This window comes from Coregonus clupeaformis, unplaced genomic scaffold (assembly GCF_020615455.1).
Source record: "Coregonus clupeaformis isolate EN_2021a unplaced genomic scaffold, ASM2061545v1 scaf0527, whole genome shotgun sequence".
Taxonomy (NCBI): Eukaryota; Metazoa; Chordata; class Actinopteri; order Salmoniformes; family Salmonidae; genus Coregonus; species Coregonus clupeaformis.
The window spans coordinates 4,824-26,777 of record NW_025533982.1 but is presented as its reverse complement, the minus strand read 5'-3'; the positions used below and the strand labels follow the sequence as shown (position 1 = coordinate 26,777).

The 21,954-nt window shown below is 43.4% G+C and overlaps 2 protein-coding genes across 2 annotated transcripts; one reads left to right on the top strand and one right to left on the bottom strand.

The window, feature by feature from the left end:
- Window positions 1-7,599: 7,599 nt before the first annotated feature.
- On the top strand, window positions 7,600-13,155 carry LOC121578424 (L-seryl-tRNA(Sec) kinase). The gene is made up of 6 exons (XM_045215824.1): window positions 7,600-7,948; window positions 8,371-8,656; window positions 9,696-9,897; window positions 10,017-10,092; window positions 11,802-11,895; window positions 12,710-13,155. The coding sequence occupies exons 1-6, from the start codon at window positions 7,721-7,723 to the stop codon at window positions 12,952-12,954; spliced, it is 1,131 nt and encodes a 376-aa protein (XP_045071759.1). The 5' UTR covers window positions 7,600-7,720; the 3' UTR covers window positions 12,955-13,155.
- Window positions 13,156-16,350: 3,195 nt separating this feature from the next.
- Window positions 16,351-21,227, bottom strand: LOC121578406 (zinc finger protein Pegasus-like). Its single transcript, XM_041892772.2, has 4 exons — window positions 21,142-21,227; window positions 20,061-20,233; window positions 18,717-18,899; window positions 16,351-18,530 (listed from the first exon to the last, which is right to left on the bottom strand). The coding sequence occupies exons 2-4, from the start codon at window positions 20,188-20,190 to the stop codon at window positions 17,521-17,523; spliced, it is 1,323 nt and encodes a 440-aa protein (XP_041748706.2). The 5' UTR covers window positions 20,191-20,233; window positions 21,142-21,227; the 3' UTR covers window positions 16,351-17,520.
- Window positions 21,228-21,954: the final 727 nt, after the last annotated feature.

Here is a 21,954-nt window from a genome sequence, read left to right as displayed (position 1 = left end):
TTTCTCTCCTTATTTTCATTTGTATTATTAGGCCTATCTTTCATTCCGAGGTACAGTAGAATATTATCCGAGTTTCTAAACCCAGAGGCGCAACATCGCGAGACAGACCAGGCCGGGATTTGAGAAGTCAAAAAAAGAAAATTGTCACATGCTTTGTAGACAACAGGTGTAGACTAACAGTGAAATGCTTACTGGACACAATGCAGAGTTGGACACACCTACAGTCAAACGTTTGGACACACCTCCTCATTCCAGGGTTTTTCTTTATTTTTTTAAAAACTATTTCTACATTGTAGAATAATAGTGAAGACATCAAAACTATGAAATAACACATATTGAATCATGTAGTAACCAAAAAAAGTGTTGCAGTGTCTGAAGGTCTATTGATTTTGCTGATGTTTGCAAATGGTGTAATAGATGAACTTTACTCTGCTTTGCTGAAGCATTTGGAAAAGCATTGCTACATAGGTTTCTTGGAATAGAGGACATTTGGAGATATGTGAAAGCCGGGGATTGGTTTATTAAAATCACGCCATATTATGTTACATGGGATATAAATACCAGGTTCTGAACAAAGGGAGGGAGAGACAACATATTGGATCAACAGATTGGCCGTTTCTCTCCAGATATAACTGCAGATATCTGTAAATTAATACTGTGAACTTTGATACAATAAATCTTTATAATCAAAGAACAGTGTAAGCGGACTTCTTATCATCACAGCATAATTAGCAACGTTGACTTGGACACCACAGTGTTAAACAAATCAAAATATATTTTATATTTGAGATTCTTCAAAGTAGCCACCCTTTGCCTTGATGACAGCTTTGCACACTCTTGGCATTCTCTCAACCAGCTTCACCTGGAATGCTTTTCCAACAGTCTTGAAGGAGTTCCCACATATGCTGAGCACTTGTTGGCTGATTTACCTTCACTCTGTGGTCCGACTCATCCCAAACCATCTCAATTTGGTTGAGGTCTGGGGATTGTGGAGGCCAGGTCATCTGATGCAGCACTCCATCTCTCTCCTTCTTGGTAAAATAGCCCTTACACAGCCTGGAGGTGTGTTGGGTCATTGTCCTGTTGAAAAACAAACAATAGTCCCCCTGAGCCCAAACCAGATGGGATGGCGTATCGCTGCAGAATGCTGTGGTAGCCATGCTGGTTAAGTCTACCATGAATTCTAAATTAATCTTATGGATGATTTTCAAGTACATATGTTGTAGAATTAAACACCTATATGCCTTAAAATGTTTATGGATTGAGAACCAGTTGAAGGGTTAATACAGAGCAGAGACATGTATGTGTTTTTCATAAACTCCCTGCAGCTGGTCTGGTTATGTCAATGACGTGTGACGTAGATACAACTCCTCGTGGAGGCTGTGTGGAGATTGGAGTAACAATGGAACTAGTGTTATCATTTCTTTGTGCTTATGACCTTATGACCTGACACATGGCCACATGCACATAATTTTTTTTTTTTTTTTTTTTCCACCTTTATTTAACCAGGTAAACCAGTTGAGAACAAGTTCTCATTTACAACTGCGACCTGGCCAAGACAAAGCAAAGCAGTGCGATAAAAACAACAACACAGAGTTACATATGGGGTAAAACAAACAAAGTCAAAAATACAACAGAAATACATATATATACAGTGTGTGCAAATGTAGCAAGTTATGGAGGTAAGGCAATAAATAGGCTATAGTGCAAAATAATTACAATTAGTATTAACACTGGAATGATAGACGTGCAAGAGATGATGTCCAAATAGAGATACTGGGGTACAAATGAGCAAAATAAATAACAATATAGGGATGAGGTAGTTGGGCGGGAGGATGATAAATGTTTAAATGTATGTGGTTGAGAATGGGTTATGGATGACATGTTTAAATCATGTTTAAGTATTAATGGATATGTTTTATAATGTGTTATGAAATGATAATGATGAAACAGAAGGAACATAATTGATACTTTGTACTCCAGATGCATGCCTAGATAGTAAATATAGTCAATACAGAGTGTGATTGTTCTTTAACGTACGTATGTACATAATTTTTTGAGTCATGCCACTAATAAGATACAGAGGCCCCACTTAGAGAAGCGCAAGTAGCCCTCGTGAGTAGCCAACATGTGATACTGAAAGATGCTATTCATTCACATAGGGAGGAACTATCAGCTGTATCAGTGTGGCTATGCATGTGTCTGTGTAAAAAGGAGCGCTCCGGTTCAGGACAAGCAGTTGTTGCTCCATGGAGCAAGCTCGGCTTTGTTACGCAAATAATAAAAGTCTAAATTCACAAGTTCCAGTCTCTTGAGAAATATTTTTAAGTTGACTACTTTTTGAGTCAAATATTTCTACAACAATCTCAGACGGTGTCACCAGCAAAGCACCCCCACACCATAACACCACCTCCTCCATGCTTTACGGTGGGAACTACACATGCAGAGATAATCCGTTCACCCACACTGCGTCTCACAAAGACACAGCGGTTTGAACCAAAAATCTCAAATTTGGACTCCAGACCAAAGGACAGATTTCCACTGGTCTAATGTCCATTGCTTGTGTTTCTTGGCCCAAGCAAGTCTCTTCTTATTGGTGTCCTTTAGTAGTGGTTTCTTTGCAGCAATTCGACCATGAAGGTCTGATTAACAGAGTTTCCTCTGAACAGTTGATGTTGATGTGTCTGTTACTTGAACTCTGAAGCAATTATTTGGGCTGCAATTTCTGAGGCTGGTAACTAATGTACTTATCCTCTGCAGCAGAGGTAACTCTGGGTCTTCCATTCCTGTGGCGGTCCTCATGAGAACCAGTTTCATCATAGTGCTTGATGGTTTTTGCAACTGCACTTGAAAAAACTTTCAAAGTTCTTGCAATGTTCCGGATTGACTGACCTTCATGTCTTTAAAGTAATGATGGACTGTCGTTTCTCTTTGCTTATTTGAGCTGTTCTTGCCATAATATGGACTTGGTCTTTTACCAAATAGGGCTATCTTCTGTATACTACTTTGTCACAACACAACTGATTGGCTCAAGCACATTAAGAAGGAAAGAAATTCCACAAATTAACTTTTAACAAGGCACACCTGTTAATTGAAATCCATTCCAGGTGACTACCTCATGAAGCTGGTTGAGAGTGTGCAAATCTGTCATCAAGGCAAAGGGTGGCTATTTGAAGAATGTCAAAAACAAATCAAAATATATTTTATATAACACTTCTTTGGTTACTACATGATTCCATATATGTTATTTCATAGTTTTGATGTCTTCACTATTATTCTACAATGTAGAAAATAGAAAAAATTAAGAAACCCTTTGAATGAGGAGGTGTGACTGGACTAGAATATAACATGGCTAAATATTATTTTCTTTGATTTCTATATATAGTTGAAGTCGGAAGTTTACATACACCTTAGCCAAATACATTTAAACTCAGTTTTTCACAATTCCTGACATTTAATCCTAGTAAAAATTCCCTGTTTTAGGTCAGTTAGTATACACACACATACAGTGAGGGAAAAAAGTATTTGATCCCCTGCTGATTTTGTACGTTTGCCCACTGACAAAGACATGATCAGTCTATAATTTTAATGGTAGGTTTATTTGAACAGTGAGAGACAGAATAACAACAAAAAAATCCAGAAAAACGCATGTCAAAAATATTATAAATTGATTTGCATTTTAATGAAGGAAATAAGTATTTGACCCCTCTGCAAAACATGACTTAGTACTTGGTGGCAAAACCCTTGTTGGCAATGACAGAGGTCAGACGTTTCTTGTAGTTGGCCACCAGGTTTGCACACATCTCAGGAGGGATTTTGTCCCACTCCTCTTTGCAGATCTTCTCCAAGTCATTAAGGTTTCGAGGCTGACGTTTGGCAACTCGAACCTTCAGCTCCCCTCCACAGATTTTCTATGGGATTAAGGTCTGGAGACTGGCTAGGCCACTCCAGGACCTTAATGTGCTTCTTCTTGAGCCACTCCTTTGTTGCCTTGGCCGTGTGTTTTGGGTCATTGTCATGCTGGAATACCCATCCACAACCCATTTTCAATGCCCTGGCTGAGGGAAGGAGGTTCTCACCCAAGATTTGACGGTACATGGCACCGTCCATCGTCCCTTTGATGCGGTGTAGTTGTCCTGTCTGCTTAGCAGAAAAACACCCCCAAAGCATAATGTTTCCACCTCCATGTTTGGCGGTGGTTGATGGTGTTCTTGGGGTCATAGGCAGCATTCCTCCTTCTCCAAACACGGCGAGTTGAGTTGATGCCAAAGAGCTCGATTTTGGTCTCATCTGACCACAACACTTTCACCCAGTTCTCCTCTGAATCATTCAGATGTTCATTGGCAAACTTCAGACGGGCATGTATATGTGCTTTCTTGAGCAGGGGGACCTTGCGGGCGCTGCAGGATTTCAGTCCTTCACGGCGTAGTGTGTTACCAATTGTTTTCTTGGTGACTATGGTCCCAGCTGCCTTGAGATCATTGACAAGATCCTCCTGTATAGTTCTGGGCTGATTCCTCACCGTTCTCATGATCATTGCAACTCCACGAGGTGAGATCTTGCATGGAGCCCCAGGCCGAGGGAGATTGACAGTTATTTTGTGTTTCTTCCATTTGCGATTAATCGCACCAACTGTTGTCACCTTCTCACCAAGCTGCTTGGCGATGGTCTTGTAGCCCATTCCAGCCTTGTGTAGGTCTACAATCTTGTCCCTGACATCCTTGGAGAGCTCTTTGGACTTGGCCATGGTGGAGAGTTTGGAATCTGATTGATTGATTGCTTCTGTGGACAGGTGTCTTTTATACAGGTAACAAACTGAGATTAGGAGCACTCCCTTCAAGAGTGTGCTCCTAATCTCAGCTCGTTACCTGTATAAAAGACACCTGGGAGCCAGAAATCTTTCTGATTGAGAGGGGGTCAAATACTTATTTCCCTCATTAAAATGCAAATCAATTTATCACATTTTTGACATGCGTTTTTCAAGATTATTTTGTTGTTATTCTGTCTCTCACTGTTCAAATAAACCTACCATTAAAATTATAGACTGATCATGTCTTTGTCAGTGGGCAAACATACAAAATCAGCAGGGGATCAAATACTTTTTTCCCTCACTGTATATACATACATACCTACATATACACAGTTGAAGTCGGAAGTTTACGTATACCTTAGCCAAATACAATTAAACTCAGTTTTTCACAATTCCTGACATTTAATCCTAGTAAAAAATTCCCTGTCTTAGGTCAGTTAGGATCACCACTTTTATTTTAAGAATGTGAAATGTCAGAATAATAGTAGAGAGAATGATTTATTTCAGCTTTTATTTCTTTCATCACATAACATCAGACTGTTAAATAGTCACCACTAGCCGGCCTTCACCCAGTACCCTGCCCTGAACTTAGTCACTGTCACTAGCCGGCTACCACCCGGTTACTCAACCCTGCACCTTAGAGGCTGCTGCCCTATATACATAGACACACTTTAATAATGTTTACATACTGTTTTACTCATTTCATATGTATGTACTGGATTTTAGTCAATGCCACTCTGACATTGCTCTTCCTAATATTTATATATTTCTTAATTACATGATTTTACTTTTAGATGTGTGTATTGTTGTGAATTGTTAGATACTACTGCACTGTTGGAGCTAGGAACAAGCATTTCGCTACACCCGCAATAACATCTGCTAAATATGTGACCAATAACATCTGTTAAATACACTGCTCAAAAAAATAAAGGGAACACTTAAACAACACAATGTAACTCCAAGTCAATCACACTTCTGTGAAATCAAACTGTCCACTTAGGAAGCAACACTGATTGACAATACATTTCACATGCTGTTGTGCAAATGGAATAGACAACAGGTGGAAATTATAGGCAATTAGCAAGACACCCCCAATAAAGGAGTGGTTCTGCAGGTGGTGACCACAGACCACTTCTCAGTTCCTATGCTTCCTGGCTGATGCTTTGGTCACTTTTGAATGCTGGCGGTGCTTTCACTCTAGTGGTAGCATGAGACGGAGTCTACAACCCCCACAAGTGGCTCAGGTAGTGCAGCTCATCCAGGATGGCACATCAATGCGAGCTGTGGCATGAAGGTTTGCTGTGTCTGTCAGCGTAGTGTCCAGAGCATGGAGGCGCTACCAGGAGACAGGCCAGTACATCAGGAGACGTGGAGGAGGCCGTAGGAGGGCAACAACCCAGCAGCAGGACCGCTACCTCCACCTTTGTGCAAGGAGGAGCAGGAGGAGCACTGCCAGAGCCCTGCAAAATGACCTCCAGCAGGCCACAAATGTGCATGTGTCTGCTCAAACGGTCAGAAACAGACTTCATGAGGGTGGTATGAGGGCCCGACCTCCACAGGTGGGGGTTGTGCTTACAGCCCAACACCGTGCAGGACGTTTGGCATTTGCCAGAGAACACCAAGATTGGCAAATTCGCCACTGGCGCCCTGTGCTCTTCACATATGAAAGCAGGTTCACACTGAGCACATGTGACAGACGTGACAGAGTCTGGAGACGCCGTGGAGAACGTTCTGCTGCCTGCAACATCCTCCAGCATGACCGGTTTGGCGGTGGGTCAGTCATGGTGTGGGGTGGCATTTCTTTGGGCCACACAGCCCTCCATGTGCTCGCCAGAGGTAGCCTGACTGCCATTAGGTACCGAGATGAGATCCTCAGACCCCTTGTGAGACCATATGCTGGTGCGTTTGGCCCTGAGTTCCTCCTAATGCAAGACAATGCTAGACCTCATGTGGCTGGAGTGTGTCAGCAGTTCCTGCAAGAGGAAGGCATTGATGCTATGGACTGGCCCGCCCTTTCCCCAGACCTGAGTCCAATTGAGCACATCTGGGACATCATGTCTCGCTCCATCCACCAACGCCACGTTGCACCACAGACTGTCCAGGAGTTGGCGGATGCTTTAGTCCAGGTCTGGGAGGAGATCCCTCAGGAGACCATCCGCCACCTCATCAGGAGCATGCCCAGGCGTTGTAGGGAGGTCATCCAGGCACGTGGAGGCCACACACACTACTGAGCCTCATTTTGACTTGTTTTGAGGACATTACATCAAAGTTGGATCAGCCTGTAGTGTGGTTTTCCACTTTAATTTTGAGGGTGACTCCAAATCCAGACCTCCATGGGTTGATAAATTTGATTTCCATTGATAATTTTTGTGTGATTTTGTTGTCAGCACATTCAACTATGTAAAGAAAAAAGTATTTAATACGATTATTTCATTCATTCAGATCTAGGATGTGTTATTTTAGTGTTCCCTTATTTTTTTTGAGCAGTGTATGTGACCAATAACATCTGTTAAATATGTGTATGTGACCAATAACATTAGATTTGAAAAACTTTGTCGTTAGGAGTGCCTTTGAGACGGCATGCACATGCGCAGTTTGACGCGAGAGGCCCATTAGACCCGATGACGAGTTTAGTTGCCAACGTCGCCGTGACATCGCCTACAAGTGTGTTGGAGAAGCAGTTTCAGCCTATCTTCATTCTGTACTGTCTTTGATATTATTCTGAACATGTCATTGGTTTGGTAGAACCTCCAGCACCATAGGTGGCAGCACTGGGCCATAAACTACTATGTTTACCGAAACACCATCGAAGTACTGGATCCAGAAGTGGACTTGTTGTAGGCAGGAAGAGGACTTTCCTCAACGAATTGTAGTGAAATTATGTTGCAAAGGTGACCAACCGTTCCGTAGATGGAGCTAAATGAAGATACTGTTAATTTGCGATGTGCACGGACATGCTTGTGTGTTCTCTGCGGCTTGCCTGCAGCAGGAAAGTCGACGCTTGCACGGGCGGTCAACTCTCACACTGTAGAACGAGGGTGGAGGTCCGCTGTCATTTCTTATGATGACTTGATTCCCGATGACGCTTTCAACGTGAAAGAGGTCGAGGATGAAGAGGATATGACGCGCCCGCAGACGGTAATGATGCGTCTGAGTCCTGTTATATCAATGTAGGCACTGACAGCTGTAAATGCTCAAACTACCCACCTGCAATGTTTTGTGCTGAAATTCAATCAAATCTGCATTGCATTACACTGCCTGTAAACTACTGCAATTAGACAACATTTTTACCTGGGGAATCAAAAGGAAGTTAATTAGTGGTTAAGAGCGTTGTGCCAGTAACCGAAAGGTCTCTGGTTCTAATCCCCGAGCCGACTAGGTGAAAAATCTGTCGATGTGCCCTTGAGCAAGGCACTTAACCCTAATAGCTCCTGTAAGTCGCTCTGGATAATAGCGTCTGCTAAATGACTTAAATGTAAATGTAAATGCTATTTGAAATAGCCGACATATTTTTGTCCGAATGTATTCCTCATGTCACTGTGCCTGCCCATGTCTTTCAGCAAACTAAATGGAAGTTGCACAGACAAGCAGTGCTACAGTGCGTCGAACAGTTCCTACAGAGTCCCACAGAGCTGGGACAGCTAACCCCAAACGCCTACCAGATCGACAGCGATGCCTGGCGTCGTCTCCTTCACGCCGCTCAGGTCTACGGGACGTCAGTGGGCTCTTCTCAGGCTTACCCTTCACCTTTAGAAGGACCACCTCCTCCACCACTCGTCATTCTACTGGACGACAACTTCTACTATCCAAGCATGAGATATGAGGTGTACCAACTGGCCAGGAAACGTATGTTAAATCGATAAGAGAAACTTTGGTTAAACTGCCATTTTATGGGCAGTTCCTAGCTACAGATTATCTGGCGTACAATGCGATAAAACCCAAGATTTTTGGAGTCCATTACTGGGCGTTACAAGAAAGCCCCATACAAACCGCCGGCATAGATTTGTCAACTAACCTGTTACATTTTACATTTTAGTCATTTTAGCAGACGCTCTTATCCAGAGCGACTTACAGTTAGTGAGTGCATACATTTTTCATACTGTTCTTGGCAATACTTTCTTCGTTCTTGATTCGGTAAAAAAAATAATATCTTAGAAATGTCTGTTTCCAGTTGCAGTTGGTTCTACACGAAAACTCAAAGATGTTTAAATCCTTGTTTTGTTACCGAGTGAGGAGGCTGCCGCACATCTAGCCTTTCCCAGCATCTTTACAGGAACTAGACGTGGCCGCTTGTAGAAGTAGATGACAGCACATCTAGCCTTTCCCAGCATCTTTACAGGAACTAGACGTGGCCACTCGTAGAAGTAGATGACAGCGTGTCACACGGTGCGACCAAAACAAAAGATCTACACAGTTGCAAGGTGCATATCTCACTCGATACAAAACATGTCCCACCTAGCAATCGTAAGGTGAATGCACTAACTGTAAGTCGCTCTGGATAAGAGCATCTGCTAAATGACTTTAACATGCCAAATGTAAATGTAGAACCACCTGCAACTGGAAACTGACATTTCTAAGATACTTTTTTCACCGAATAAAGCATTGCCAAGAACCTGGTTACTTGACAAATCTATTTTTCCAGTAAATGTTTTTAATTTATTTACTGTGTCAATTGTTCAAACCAGTAGTCAGCGTGCATAGAATTGTATGTATGGTTTGTTAAACTTTGAAATCAATGGTTTTTGTTTGGCATACGTCTTAAAGTGAAAAAGTCAGAGTCTCAGCGTAATTCCGTTACAGTGGAATTACGTTATGTGGTCATTTTAATGAGTTGGTCATCATAGATATTGTTTGTCTACCTTGATATATTTTCTCTTTGAAACAGACTCTGTGGGATTCTGTCAGGTGTACGTTCAGTGTCCTGTGGAGGCCTGCGTCAGGAGAAACCAGCTGAGGCCCCAGCCCTTACCCAGTGACGTTATAGTAGAGATGGCCAAGCGCATGGAGCCTCCGAACCCTCTGAGAAACCCATGGGAGCAGAACAGTGTCACTCTGGACAGCAAAGACCACTTCACCATAGAATACATGTGAGTGAGTCCAGGAAAGAATCCCCTACGCAAGCAGTCAGACAGGAAATCTGATGTTAACATATAATCAAGTGTTACTATTTATGTAAATGAGTCTTATGTTTCACTGTCTCCTTCAGCCAAAGGTTGGTGAAGGTGATCTCTATGGCGTTGGAGAACCCATTGAGTCCAGTCCAGGACAACACTGAGCAAAAGGTATGTTCTGTTAGTTCGTGGAACCCACTGCCACTTCCACAGGACATCTCTGTGAAACGCTCCTGTATTCTTCAGGAGGCAAAGCAACTTACATTATGGTGATGAGCAATTTTGACCATGTTAACGTGACCTCTGCTGTATCCTATGTTCTGTGGGAGGTTGACCGTCAGAGCTGTGCTGTATCCTATGTTCTGTGGGAGGCTGACCGTCAGAGCTGTGGTGTATCCTATGTTCTGTGGGAGGCTGACCGTCAGAGCTGTGGTGTATCCTATGTTCTGTGGGAGGTTGACCGTCAGAGCTGTGGTGTATCCTATGTTCTGTGGGAGGTTGACCGTCAGAGCTGTGCTGTATCCTATGTTCTGTGGGAGGCTGACCGTCAGAGCTGTGGTGTATCCTATGTTCTGTAGGAGGTTGACCGTCAGAGCTGTGCTGTATCCTATGTTCTGTAGGAGGTTGACCGTCAGAGCTGTGCTGTATCCTATGTTCTGTGGGAGGTTGACCGTCAGAGCTGTGCTGTATCCTATGTTCTGTGGGAGGTTGACCGTCAGAGCTGTGCTGTATCCTATGTTCTGTAGGAGGTTGACCGTCAGAGCTGTGCTGTATCCTATGTTCTGTGGGAGGTTGACCGTCAGAGCTGTGCTGTATCCTATGTTCTGTAGGAGGTTGACCGTCAGAGCTGCGGTGAATCCTATGTTCTGTAGGAGGTTGACCGTCAGAGCTGTGCTGTATCCTATGTTCTGTGGGAGGTTGACCGTCAGAGCTGTGCTGTATCCTATGTTCTGTGGGAGGTTGACCGTCAGAGCTGTGCTGTATCCTATGTTCTGTGGGAGGTTGACCGTCAGAGCTGTGCTGTATCCTATGTTCTGTAGGAGGTTGACCGTCAGAGCTGTGGTGTATCCTATGTTCTGTGGGAGGTTGACCGTCAGAGCTGTGCTGTATCCTATGTTCTGTGGGAGGTTGACCGTCAGAGCTGTGCTGTATCCTATGTTCTGTAGGAGGTTGACCGTCAGAGCTGTGCTGTATCCTATGTTCTGTAGGAGGTTGACCGTCAGAGCTGTGCTGTATCCTATGTTCTGTGGGAGGTTGACCGTCAGAGCTGTGCTGTATCCTATGTTCTGTAGGAGGTTGACCGTCAGAGCTGTGCTGTATCCTATGTTCTGTAGGAGGTTGACCGTCAGAGCTGTGGTGTATCCTATGTTCTGTGGGAGGCTGACCGTCAGAGCTGTGCTGTATCCTATGTTCTGTGGGAGGTTGACCGTCAGAGCTGTGGTGTATCCTATGTTCTGTGGGAGGCTGACCGTCAGAGCTGTGCTGTATCCTATGTTCTGTGGGAGGTTGACCGTCAGAGCTGTGGTGTATCCTATGTTCTGTGGGAGGCTGACCGTCAGAGCTGTGGGGTATCCTATGTTCTGTGGGAGGTTGACCGTCAGAGCTGTGCTGTATCCTATGTTCTGTGGGAGGTTGACCGTCAGAGCTGTGCTGTATCCTATGTTCTGTAGGAGGTTGACCGTCAGAGCTGTGCTGTATCCTATGTTCTGTAGGAGGTTGACCGTCAGAGCTGTGGTGTATCCTATGTTCTGTGGGAGGCTGACCGTCAGAGCTGTGGGGTATCCTATGTTCTGTGGGAGGTTGACCGTCAGAGCTGTGCTGTATCCTATGTTCTGTGGGAGGCTGACCGTCAGAGCTGTGCTGTATCCTATGTTCTGTAGGAGGTTGACCGTCAGAGCTGTGTGTCCAGTGTGATCCACCAGGCTGACCAGGCCTGCAGACGCCTGGTCTCACAGGCCATGCGGGGGGCCAGAGGTCAGTATTCATCCTTACTATGATCCTTAAGGCACACACACTGATAGCGTTTGCCGGCCGAGAGTACTTAGCAACTCTGAACAGCGCCAGCCGTAATTTACAAACCGATTGCAAGCGGAAATGTCGGCAGTCAAGACGCCCACCGGCAGTTGGTCCCTAAAACACACTGTGGTGAACGAACGGCGACCAAAGGGCAGATGAACAGTAGACGGACATTAGGTCTGGTGTGTACGCTCCCTTAAAGGTAGACTCAGCGAGATGACGTTGCATGCACCTAGTAAACACAATATCCGCTCCATTTCCGCAACAACTAAGAGCGTTGAAGCGCGATGCTAAACTTCTCCTCTGTTTTGGTCCCGTACCAACCACGTTGGAGCAGCGTGAAAAAGCAACACGTGCACATGCCAGATACTCTGTGACTGTGTGAGAGCACGAGAGCAAAGTCTTGCATCGCGCTCATCTCAAAATCTTGTTACATTTACATTTACGTCATTTAGCAGACGCTCTTATCCAGAGCGACTTACACCTTATAGCCAGTGGGATCACCACTTTACAATGTTTTTTTTTTTTGGGTTGGGGTAAGGGGGGGTAGAAGGATTACTTTATCCCACTTGTTGCAACGTCATCTTGCTGAGTCTTACCTTTTAACATAATCAAGAGTTCATAGAGGCAAGGCATGTTTTATGTTTCACAGAGAAAATGAATGATCATGTTTATATTGTAGGTTTCTAAGTAGTACGTTTCTTGACTCACTGCCTCCCTACTTTTTTATATGATCACCAATATATCTCTACTCTTCTTCCTCGATGTTCAGATCATAAACTTCCCCCAGAGAGGATGAGGTCTCTGGCAGCCGAGTTCAATGAATCCAAAACCAGATTTATCCAGGACCTGCGGAAACAAGTTCTCCACAGCCTTCCCCTAACCCAGGGAGAGAGCATCGAGGTGGAGCAGGTTGTGAACCGAGCCGTGGACGTCTTCCACAAAGAGAAACAGGAAATCATTGCAAGATTCCTTCCTCCTTATGACAGAATAAATGCAACAGAAAATGAGGGATAGATGATCGCCATTATGTAACTTTCATTGATTGTATTGTCTCTTGTTCAATTATTTGTTTACAAATGTGAATATGTTCTTGAATGTATCATTTTCCTTGTAACCTTTTGAGTTGGATATAAATGAAGACACCACACAGTCAGCTCCCTGAAATAGTATTTTAGGATGTAAATAAATAAAAGCAGAGCTTTTGGTGAAGATGAATTCATCACAAGTTGTAGTTTTTAATAGAAGTAGCTACATTATGGTCTCACAGCAGTTGTTCCTGAGTGGACATAGCTGCATTCTACTCTGACAAACTGTAATAACCACATTGCAAATCAAATACATCTGCTGAACAATTAATCAAAATGGCTACCCAGACTGTTAACATTGACCCCCCTCCCTTTGTTTTTACACTGCTGCTACTCTCTGTTTATTATCTATGCATAGTCACTTTACCCCTACCTACATGTACAAATTACCTGGACTAACCTGTACCCCCGCACATTGACTCGGTACCGGTACCCCCTGTAAATACAGTGGGGAGAACAAGTATTTGATACACTGCTGATTTTGCAGGTTTTCCTACTTACAAAGCATGTAGAGGTCTGTAATTTTTATCATAGGTACACTTAAACTGTGAGAGACGGAATCTAAAACAAAAATCCAGAAAATCACATTGTATGATTTTTAAGTAATTAATTTGCATTTTATTGCATGACATAAGTATTTGATCACCTACCAACCAGTAAGAATTCCGGCTCTCACAGACCTGTTAGTTTTTCTTTAAGAAGCCCTCCTGTTCTCCACTCATTACCTGTATTAACTGCACCTGTTTGAACTCGTAACCTGTATAAAAGACACCTGTCCACACACTCAATCAAACAGACTCCAACCTCTCCACAATGGCCAAGACCAGAGAGCTGTGTAAGGACATCAGGGATAAAACTGTAGACCTGCACAAGGCTGGGATGGGCTACAGGACAATAGGCAAGCAGCTTGGTGAGAAGGCAACAACTGTTGGCGCAATTATTAGAAAATGGAAGAAGTTCAAGATGACGGTCAATCACCCTCAGTCTGGGGCTCCATGCAAGATCTCACCTCGTGGGGCATCAATGATCATGAGGAAGGTGAGGGATCAGCCCAGAACTACACGGCAGGACCTGGTCAATGACCTGAAGAGAGAGAAAATCTTTGGAGGGAGCTGAAAGTCCTTATTGCCCAGCGACAGCCCCGAAACCTGAAGGATCTGGAGAAGGTCTGTATGGAGGAGTGGGCCAAAATCTCTGCTGCAGTGTGTGCAAACCTGGTCAAGACCTACAGGAAACGTATGATCTCTGTAATTGCAAACAAAGGTTTCTGTACCAAATATTAAGTTCTGCTTTTCTGATGTATCAAATACTTATGTCATGCAATAAAATGCAAATTAATTACTTAAAAATCATACAATGTGATTTTCTGGATTTTTGTTTTAGATTCCGTCTCTCACAGTTGAAGTGTACCTATGATAAAAATTACAGACCTCTACATGCTTTGTAAGTAGGAAAACCTGCAAAATCGGCAGTGTATCAAATACTTGTTCTCCCCACTGTGTGTGTATATATATATATATATATTTGCGGGAAAAAACATATGGGGGATTGGAAGTGATGCAGACAATACATTGATAGATTGTGACTTCCATCTGCAATATTAAAGCTGATCTACCCCCTAAAAAAATAAACATCCATCCACCTGACAGGTGTGGCATATCAATAAGCTGATTAAACAGCAAGATCATTACACAGGTGCACGTTGTGCTGGGGACAATAAAAGGCCAGTCTGTCTCAAGTTTTGAGGGAACTTGCTATTGGCATGCTGACTGCAGGAATGTCCACCAGAGCTGTTGCCAGAGAATTGAATGTTCATTTCTCTACCATAAGCCACCTCCAACGTTGTTTTAGAGAATTTGGCAGTACGTCCAACCGGCCTCACAACCCCAGACCACGCGTAACCACGCCAGCCCAGGACCTCCACATCCGGCTTCTTCACCTGCGGTATCGTCTGAGACCAGCCACCTGCACAGCTGATGAAACTGTGGGTTTGCAAAACCATATAATTTCTGCACAAACTGTTAGAAACCGTCTCAGGGAAGTCATCTGTGTGCTCGTTGTCCTCACCAGGGTCTTGACCTGACTGCAGTTTGGCGTCTTAACCGACTTCAGAGGGCAAATGCTCACCTTTAATGGCAACTGGCACACTGGAGAAGTGTGCTCTTCACGGATGAATCCCGGTTTCAACTGTACCGGGCAGATGGCAGACGTGTGGGCGAGCGGTTTGCTGATGTCAACGTTGTGAACAGAGTGCCCCATGGTGGCGGTGGGGTTATGGTATGGGCAGGCATAAGCTACGGACAACAAACACAATTGCATTTTATCGATGGCAATTTGAATGCACAGAGATACCGTGACGAGATCCTGAGGCCCATTGTTGTGGCATTCATCTGCCGCCATCACCTCATGTTTCAGCATGATAATACACGGCCCCATGTCGCAAGGATCTGTACACAATTCCTGGAAGCTGAACATTTCCCAGTTCTTCCATGGCCTGCATACTCACCAGACATGTCACCCATTGAGCATGTTTGGGATGCTCTGGATCGACGTGTGTGACAGTGTGTTCCAGTTCCCGCCAATATCCAGAAACTTCGCACAGCCATTGAAGAAGAGTGGGACAACATTCCTCAGGTCACAATCAACAGCCTGATCAACTCTATGTGAAGGAGATGTGTCGCGCTGCATGAGGCAAATTGTGGTCACACCAGATACTGACTGGTTTTCTGATCCACGCCCCTACCTTTTTTTAAAAAGGTATCTGTGACCAACATATGCATATCTGTATTCCCAGTCATGTGAAATCCATAGATTGGGGCCTAATGAATTTATTTCAATTGACTGATTTCCTTATATGAACTGTAACTCAGTAAAATCTTTTAAATTGTTACATGATGCATTTCTATTTTTTGTTCAGTGTAAATCAGAATGTGGATATTTCTACCCTGTGGTATTTCATATCATAACATTACTTTCCCAATATATCCAATATATATTAAATTAAATTAAATATTAAATATATAATTGATTTGGGAGACAATCCTAAACATCTGAGATCACTGCATAGAAAACATAACTCCATTACAGCGCCCACCAGACACTGCTACATCAATCTTGATTTCTAGGTTTTCAGAAAACATACAGGAACTCCTTTAAAATACAATATGAAAAACAAACTCCATTGCTCTCACTTGATCTGTGCAAATCATTTCAATACTCAGAAAGGCTACTGTTACATTACTGATTGTAAGGACCACAATCATTTCCAACAATGCTACAACTGTTATGCGATCCTTTGAAATACTTTTAAAAAAGGCTCAGAAGAATACTTTGGCCTTTTAATCAAGTTTAGTCATGTACGACTTATCAAAGTCTGAATGATTTGGCTCAAACACAAATTGCACTTAAGCTACAGATCATTGTTCAATTAGGAGGTATTAGCTAAATAGCACCAGTTATTATAAATCAGTAATGCTAGATGAAGGTAAGAAAGGATGTGATTGGCAGCACCTACTAGGAGAAAACATGGAATCAATCTGAATGTGCAACAGGGAGAAAACATGGAATCAATCTGAATGTGCAAAAGAGAAAACATGGAATCAATCTGAATGTGCAAAAGAGAAAACATGGAATCAATCTGAATGTGCAACAGAGAAAACATGGAATCAATCTGAATGTGCAACAGAGAACACATGGAATCAATCTGAATGTGCAACAGAGAAAACATGGAATCAATCTGAATGTGCAAAAGAGAACACATGGAATCAATCTGAATGTGCAACAGAGAAAACATGGAATCAATCTGAATGTGCAACAGAGAACACATGGAATCAATCTGAATGTGCAACAGAGAAAACATGGAATCAATCTGAATGTGCAACAGAGAACAGTAAAACACAGAGTGAAATTATGTCCAAGCTGAAGCATTAATATGACAGATCTCATTCACTTCAAGCCGTTGATATAATGTTATGTTTACGCTCACAATAAAGTGAGATACTAGTAGGTGGCAACACAATGTATAATAAAGCATGTCTGTTTGTCAATGTTGACCACCTATTTGGACCAATGCACATGGTCTTCCTTCATAAGACAAGGTCAAAACTGTTTCAAATCTAGCCACAGCAACCAGATACCTTGCTAATTGCTATTTTACTATAAGTTTAGTCACTCGCATGTAATATCATAAATATTGATGTAACTAATTCAGTTATAAAAACGCAGTTATAAGAAGTTACTTCCTTTAAATTCTCAGATAGCACCGAGGAGGACACATGCTAAATGTCTCTAACCCTCCGGATTCCTTTCCCATTATAGAAGCATCAATTTCTCATTTAAAAAGTAACATCACTCTCTAAGTTATATAATTAAAAAAACAAAATAAATCTTGATCAGATTCGCTCTGATCCCAGATTATTATAAACGGAATAAATTAATGTGCTCTCTGAGACGCCAAACATCGTTTCAAATTCATCTTGGTTGCTTTGGAAGTCAGTCAATGCTTGTGCTGCCCGCGAGCAAAGTGGCAGGCAAAGTCATACTTGTTCCTGCACTTGCAGCCGCAGATATTGCACTGGAAGGGGTTCTCGTAGCCGTGGCAACCCATGTGAATGGTATACATGATGTTGTCCGAGAAGTAGGTGTCGCAGTGCTGGCAGCTGTGCAGCATCTGTGGGTCTGAGTCCTGTGTGCTACCGGGCAGGGCAGGGGTACTGGGCTGGCTGTTACTAATGCTAGCTGAGCTGGTGCGTGTGTGTGTACTGTGTTCACTGCTGGGTTCTGGGTCCACAGGGCTGGGGCTGTAGTTCCTGCTATGGCCTGCAGGGGGCTGGAGGTCCTCGGGGCTGGTTGGGGAGGAGGTATGGTGGTGGTGGTGGTAGTGGTGGTGGGCACCACTTTGACTGGTGGACAAAGACACCGATACTGCAATCGGTGCACCAGATTCCTGCTGGATGAGGAAAGGCTTGACGTCGTGACAGGACAGTCTGTCGGGAGACACAGGGGTCTGGTCCTCTTGGGGGAGGTCGGACAACTGACCTGCCGGCGTAGACAGCTGGTTCAGTGGATTGCTGACCACCATCATGTCACTGTGGACATCCCTGCTGGCCCCTCCTCCTCCTCCTCCTCCTCCAGTCCCATGGTTCTTCTCCAAGCTCTCAGACACCTCATGGTTCAGGTAGTCTGGTTTCCCCACGACCATGGAGGGAGGGCTGAAGTCGATGAGGAGGCGTCTGCTGTAGCCTCCCAGCCCACTGTTCTTCTGTAGGACGCTCAGCATCTTCTTCTTGTTGTCGGAGAGGGAGGAGGGCAGCCCCGACCCCTTCGTGGGTAAAAGCTTGTGGCGGCGCCGGCGGTGGTGGGACAGGTTACTGCGGTCGCTGCAGCGGAAGGAGCAGAGGTCACACTTGTAGGGCTTCTCTCCAGTGTGGGAGCGCATGTGGGCCTCTAGGTGGCGCTCGTAGGCAGAGGCGAAGGGGCACAGCTGGCAGTGGTGAGGCTTCTCTCCTGTTAAATCAACCAAGAGGGGTTTATTTGAACGTCTCGGTACATATCCAACGTACATTAAATGTTATGTCACACAATATAAAACACAAGTAAAAAGATAAGATCCTAACTATATGGACCCGTGCAGGGGTTAGACTGACCATCTGGCATTTTGGGCAAATGCCAGACGGGGATGGTCCATTTTACCTGTGTGAATTCTGATGTGCTCTATCAGGCGAGCGGTGCCTTTACTGGCGTAGCTGCAGTAGCTACACTTGAGCTTGCCGTCGTAGGTCCTCTGGAAGCCGTCCACCAGCAGCCCGGAGCGCTCGTCCAGAGAGACTTCCACTGACCCATTCTGATGATCACTCTCCGGGATAGCTGCTGCCACTGGGAGAGGAGAGGAGCCGACAAGACATAGAATTGAATTTAATAGATACTTTATACTACACTTTTTCACCGGAAATTGATTCCTGTAACAATACCCAACCTCACACAAAAAGCCTAGGTCTGTAGCTCAAATCACATCTACAACTTATCCGGAAGCATGATTTGTAAAATCACACTTTACACTGACACACTGATCAATTTCCTGGTGAAAAATTGATTCTGGCAGACAATCTAGTCAGAATCCATTAGTGTCAGTCCAGTTTATGTCTGGTGCTTGAGATGCATTAGATCACTTGAGATGCATTAGGCCATCTTTGTTAAGTAAATATCTCCACAATATGGTATCTTAACAGCAAAACCACTTCTTGCTCCTCCAGAGGACCCCTTTTTATTTTTATTATTATTTATTTCACCTTTATTTGACCAGGTAAGAAGCCAGTTGAGAACAAGTTCTCATTTACAACTGCGACCTGGCCAAGATAAAGCAAAGCAGTGCGATAAAAACAACAACACAGAGTTACATATGGGGTAAAACAAAACATAAAGTCAAAAAATACAACAGAAAATATATATACAGTGTGTGCGAATGTAGTAAGTTATGGAGGTAAGGCAATAAATAGGCCATAGTGCAAAATAGTTACAATTTAGTATTAACACTGGAATGATAGATGTGCAAAAGATTATGTGCAAATAGAGATACTGGGGTACAAATGAGCAAAATAAATAACAATATAGGGATGAGGTAGTTGGGTGGGCTAATTTCAGAAAGGCTGTGTACAGGTGCAGTGATCGGTAAGCTCATTGGCAGCAGAGAACTGGAAGGAATGGCGGCCAAAGGAGGTGTTGGCTTTGGGGATGACCAGTGAGATATACCTGCTGGAGCGCAGACTACGGGTGGGTGTTGCTATGGTGACAGACTACGGGTTAGGTTCCCACACGGCCATATTTCTACGGGTTTTGGATGACAAACAATTTTTTTTAAACATTACAAAAACATGAAAACAGACCTATTAGGCTATTCCCCGTAGCGCTGGTCCCTGTTCCACTGGTTTAATTTCCCGAATGCTTAGGGAAATTAGGGATATGGCCTATTTTGGACATTTGAAAAGACGCATCATAAAGTCAAGTAAACTTCTTTGATGTGTTCATAACGGGTCTCACCAGCTTGGAGGTGGTCAGGCTCTATCTCCCCACCGACAGAGCCTGATATCATGTTGACATGGTGTGTTTGCTGTGTCAGGTACTCTTGAAAGTCCTTTATGAAATCCAGAGGCTTTAGATCATCATCCATTTGGCTAGCTAGGTGTATTATGATGACTTCTGATCACCGCGACCTGTAAGATAATGCAATAATAATTGATGGTTAAACATAATGAACCACGTGATAATCATATTGTTACAATTTCCACAATACCACTGCATGTATGCCATAACCTATAGCCATAACCTATAGCCCAATTTTGGACTAAAGGAGCCTAACGTTACTTCTTAGTCCAAGGAACTTACATGTTCTGTTTAAGGGCGATTTTGGCTCTGGAAGCCAAAACAGCCAAATACTCCATCTAAACGTGAAGCGATTGTCAATTGCGGTACGGTTCTAGAAACATAAATCCCTCTACTTTCATATCACAACAAAATAATTTCACAAATGCAAAACACACATTTACTGTACTGTTTTAATCGGTTTTAACAGTTGCAGCCGACATTATTTTTCAATGACAACAGTTTGTGGCGTCTGTCTTCCGTTTACACACAGGTGTTAGATGCAGATAGCTAATTAGTACAGGTGGTCTTCTGTCTGTTTTCTGTAAACAAGCGCTGTAACATGGAAATATGGCCGTGTGGGAACCTAACCCTATAAAGGTGCATCAATGTAACTTTTTTCCCCGATATGAAAGATAAGGTTATTATGCTTCCAAAACCGTACCGCAAGCTGTGCGTGTTAATGTTCAGACCGACCGTCATCCAATGACTCTTAAAATGTAATGATACTGAGAGTCATGATTAAGGGGCTAGCCATAACCATGATCCATTATGTGGGCAGTCAGTCACGATGATAATTATGTTGTCACCAAAAACATCTCATAACAGTGGCGACATGACCTGCAGCAGTTGATACACAGCTCATCACTTCACTACTACCGGCGTTGCTAGCTAGTTAGTATAGTAATGTGCGCTGGACATTTTACTTGCCAGCTGGTCGTCAATCACAGCACCGTTAAAATATATGCGGTAAACTTACGTGTTCCCATCCGTTTATTATGTCAATTCTAAGCCCGATGTCAAGATGGACATTTCCGACCCCTATCTAGAAAAACGAAATGTGTGATGACAAGTTAGCTGGTTGTGTAAAAAACAAAAGAGAGAGAGAGCAGGGTAGCTACGTTAGCTATGCAACACTAAAATGACTCCCATTTTAGAAAAACATAGCTAGCTGTGAGTGAAAGTTCCTAGTTGGAAATACAACAGCAGAAAGAGAAGGGTTTGCCTAGAGGAACATGTTTATTTGATTAAAGAAGCCCTGCGTATATAATTGAAGACAGGAGTAAGAGCTGATACGTTCTACAAGTGATGATGCGAAACTGTTCAATGGTCACTGTTTCACCCGGTCAATACAAAAGTGAACACACTCACATGTAAACAAGAGAAAACATGGCGTCGCCCTTGATCAGGTGCATCTCTAAGGTGAGACGAATAGTAATGAAAAAACGGTTGCTTCGTTCACATTGTTGTTTTATGATATGTTGTCTTTGTGTAGTTCGTACTTCATTAGAAATACGAACTTAGCTAGCCAGTGTTCTTTTGTAACTTTAAATTACCCCATTGCATAACCTAGCTAGCGTTGGCTAGCTGCATGCTAATAGTAATTACATAGCAAGTTAGCTACTGCCTGCGTCAGTTATACTACAAGTTACTCATGAAGACATGTAATGCTAGTGTCACTGCTTTTATCTTGCCGTATATATCCACCACTCTCTCATATTCACTCATGCTGGAGTATGGATATATTTTGGTTGCCTGACGACTCAAACTGAATTGTTCCGCTGCTCTATTT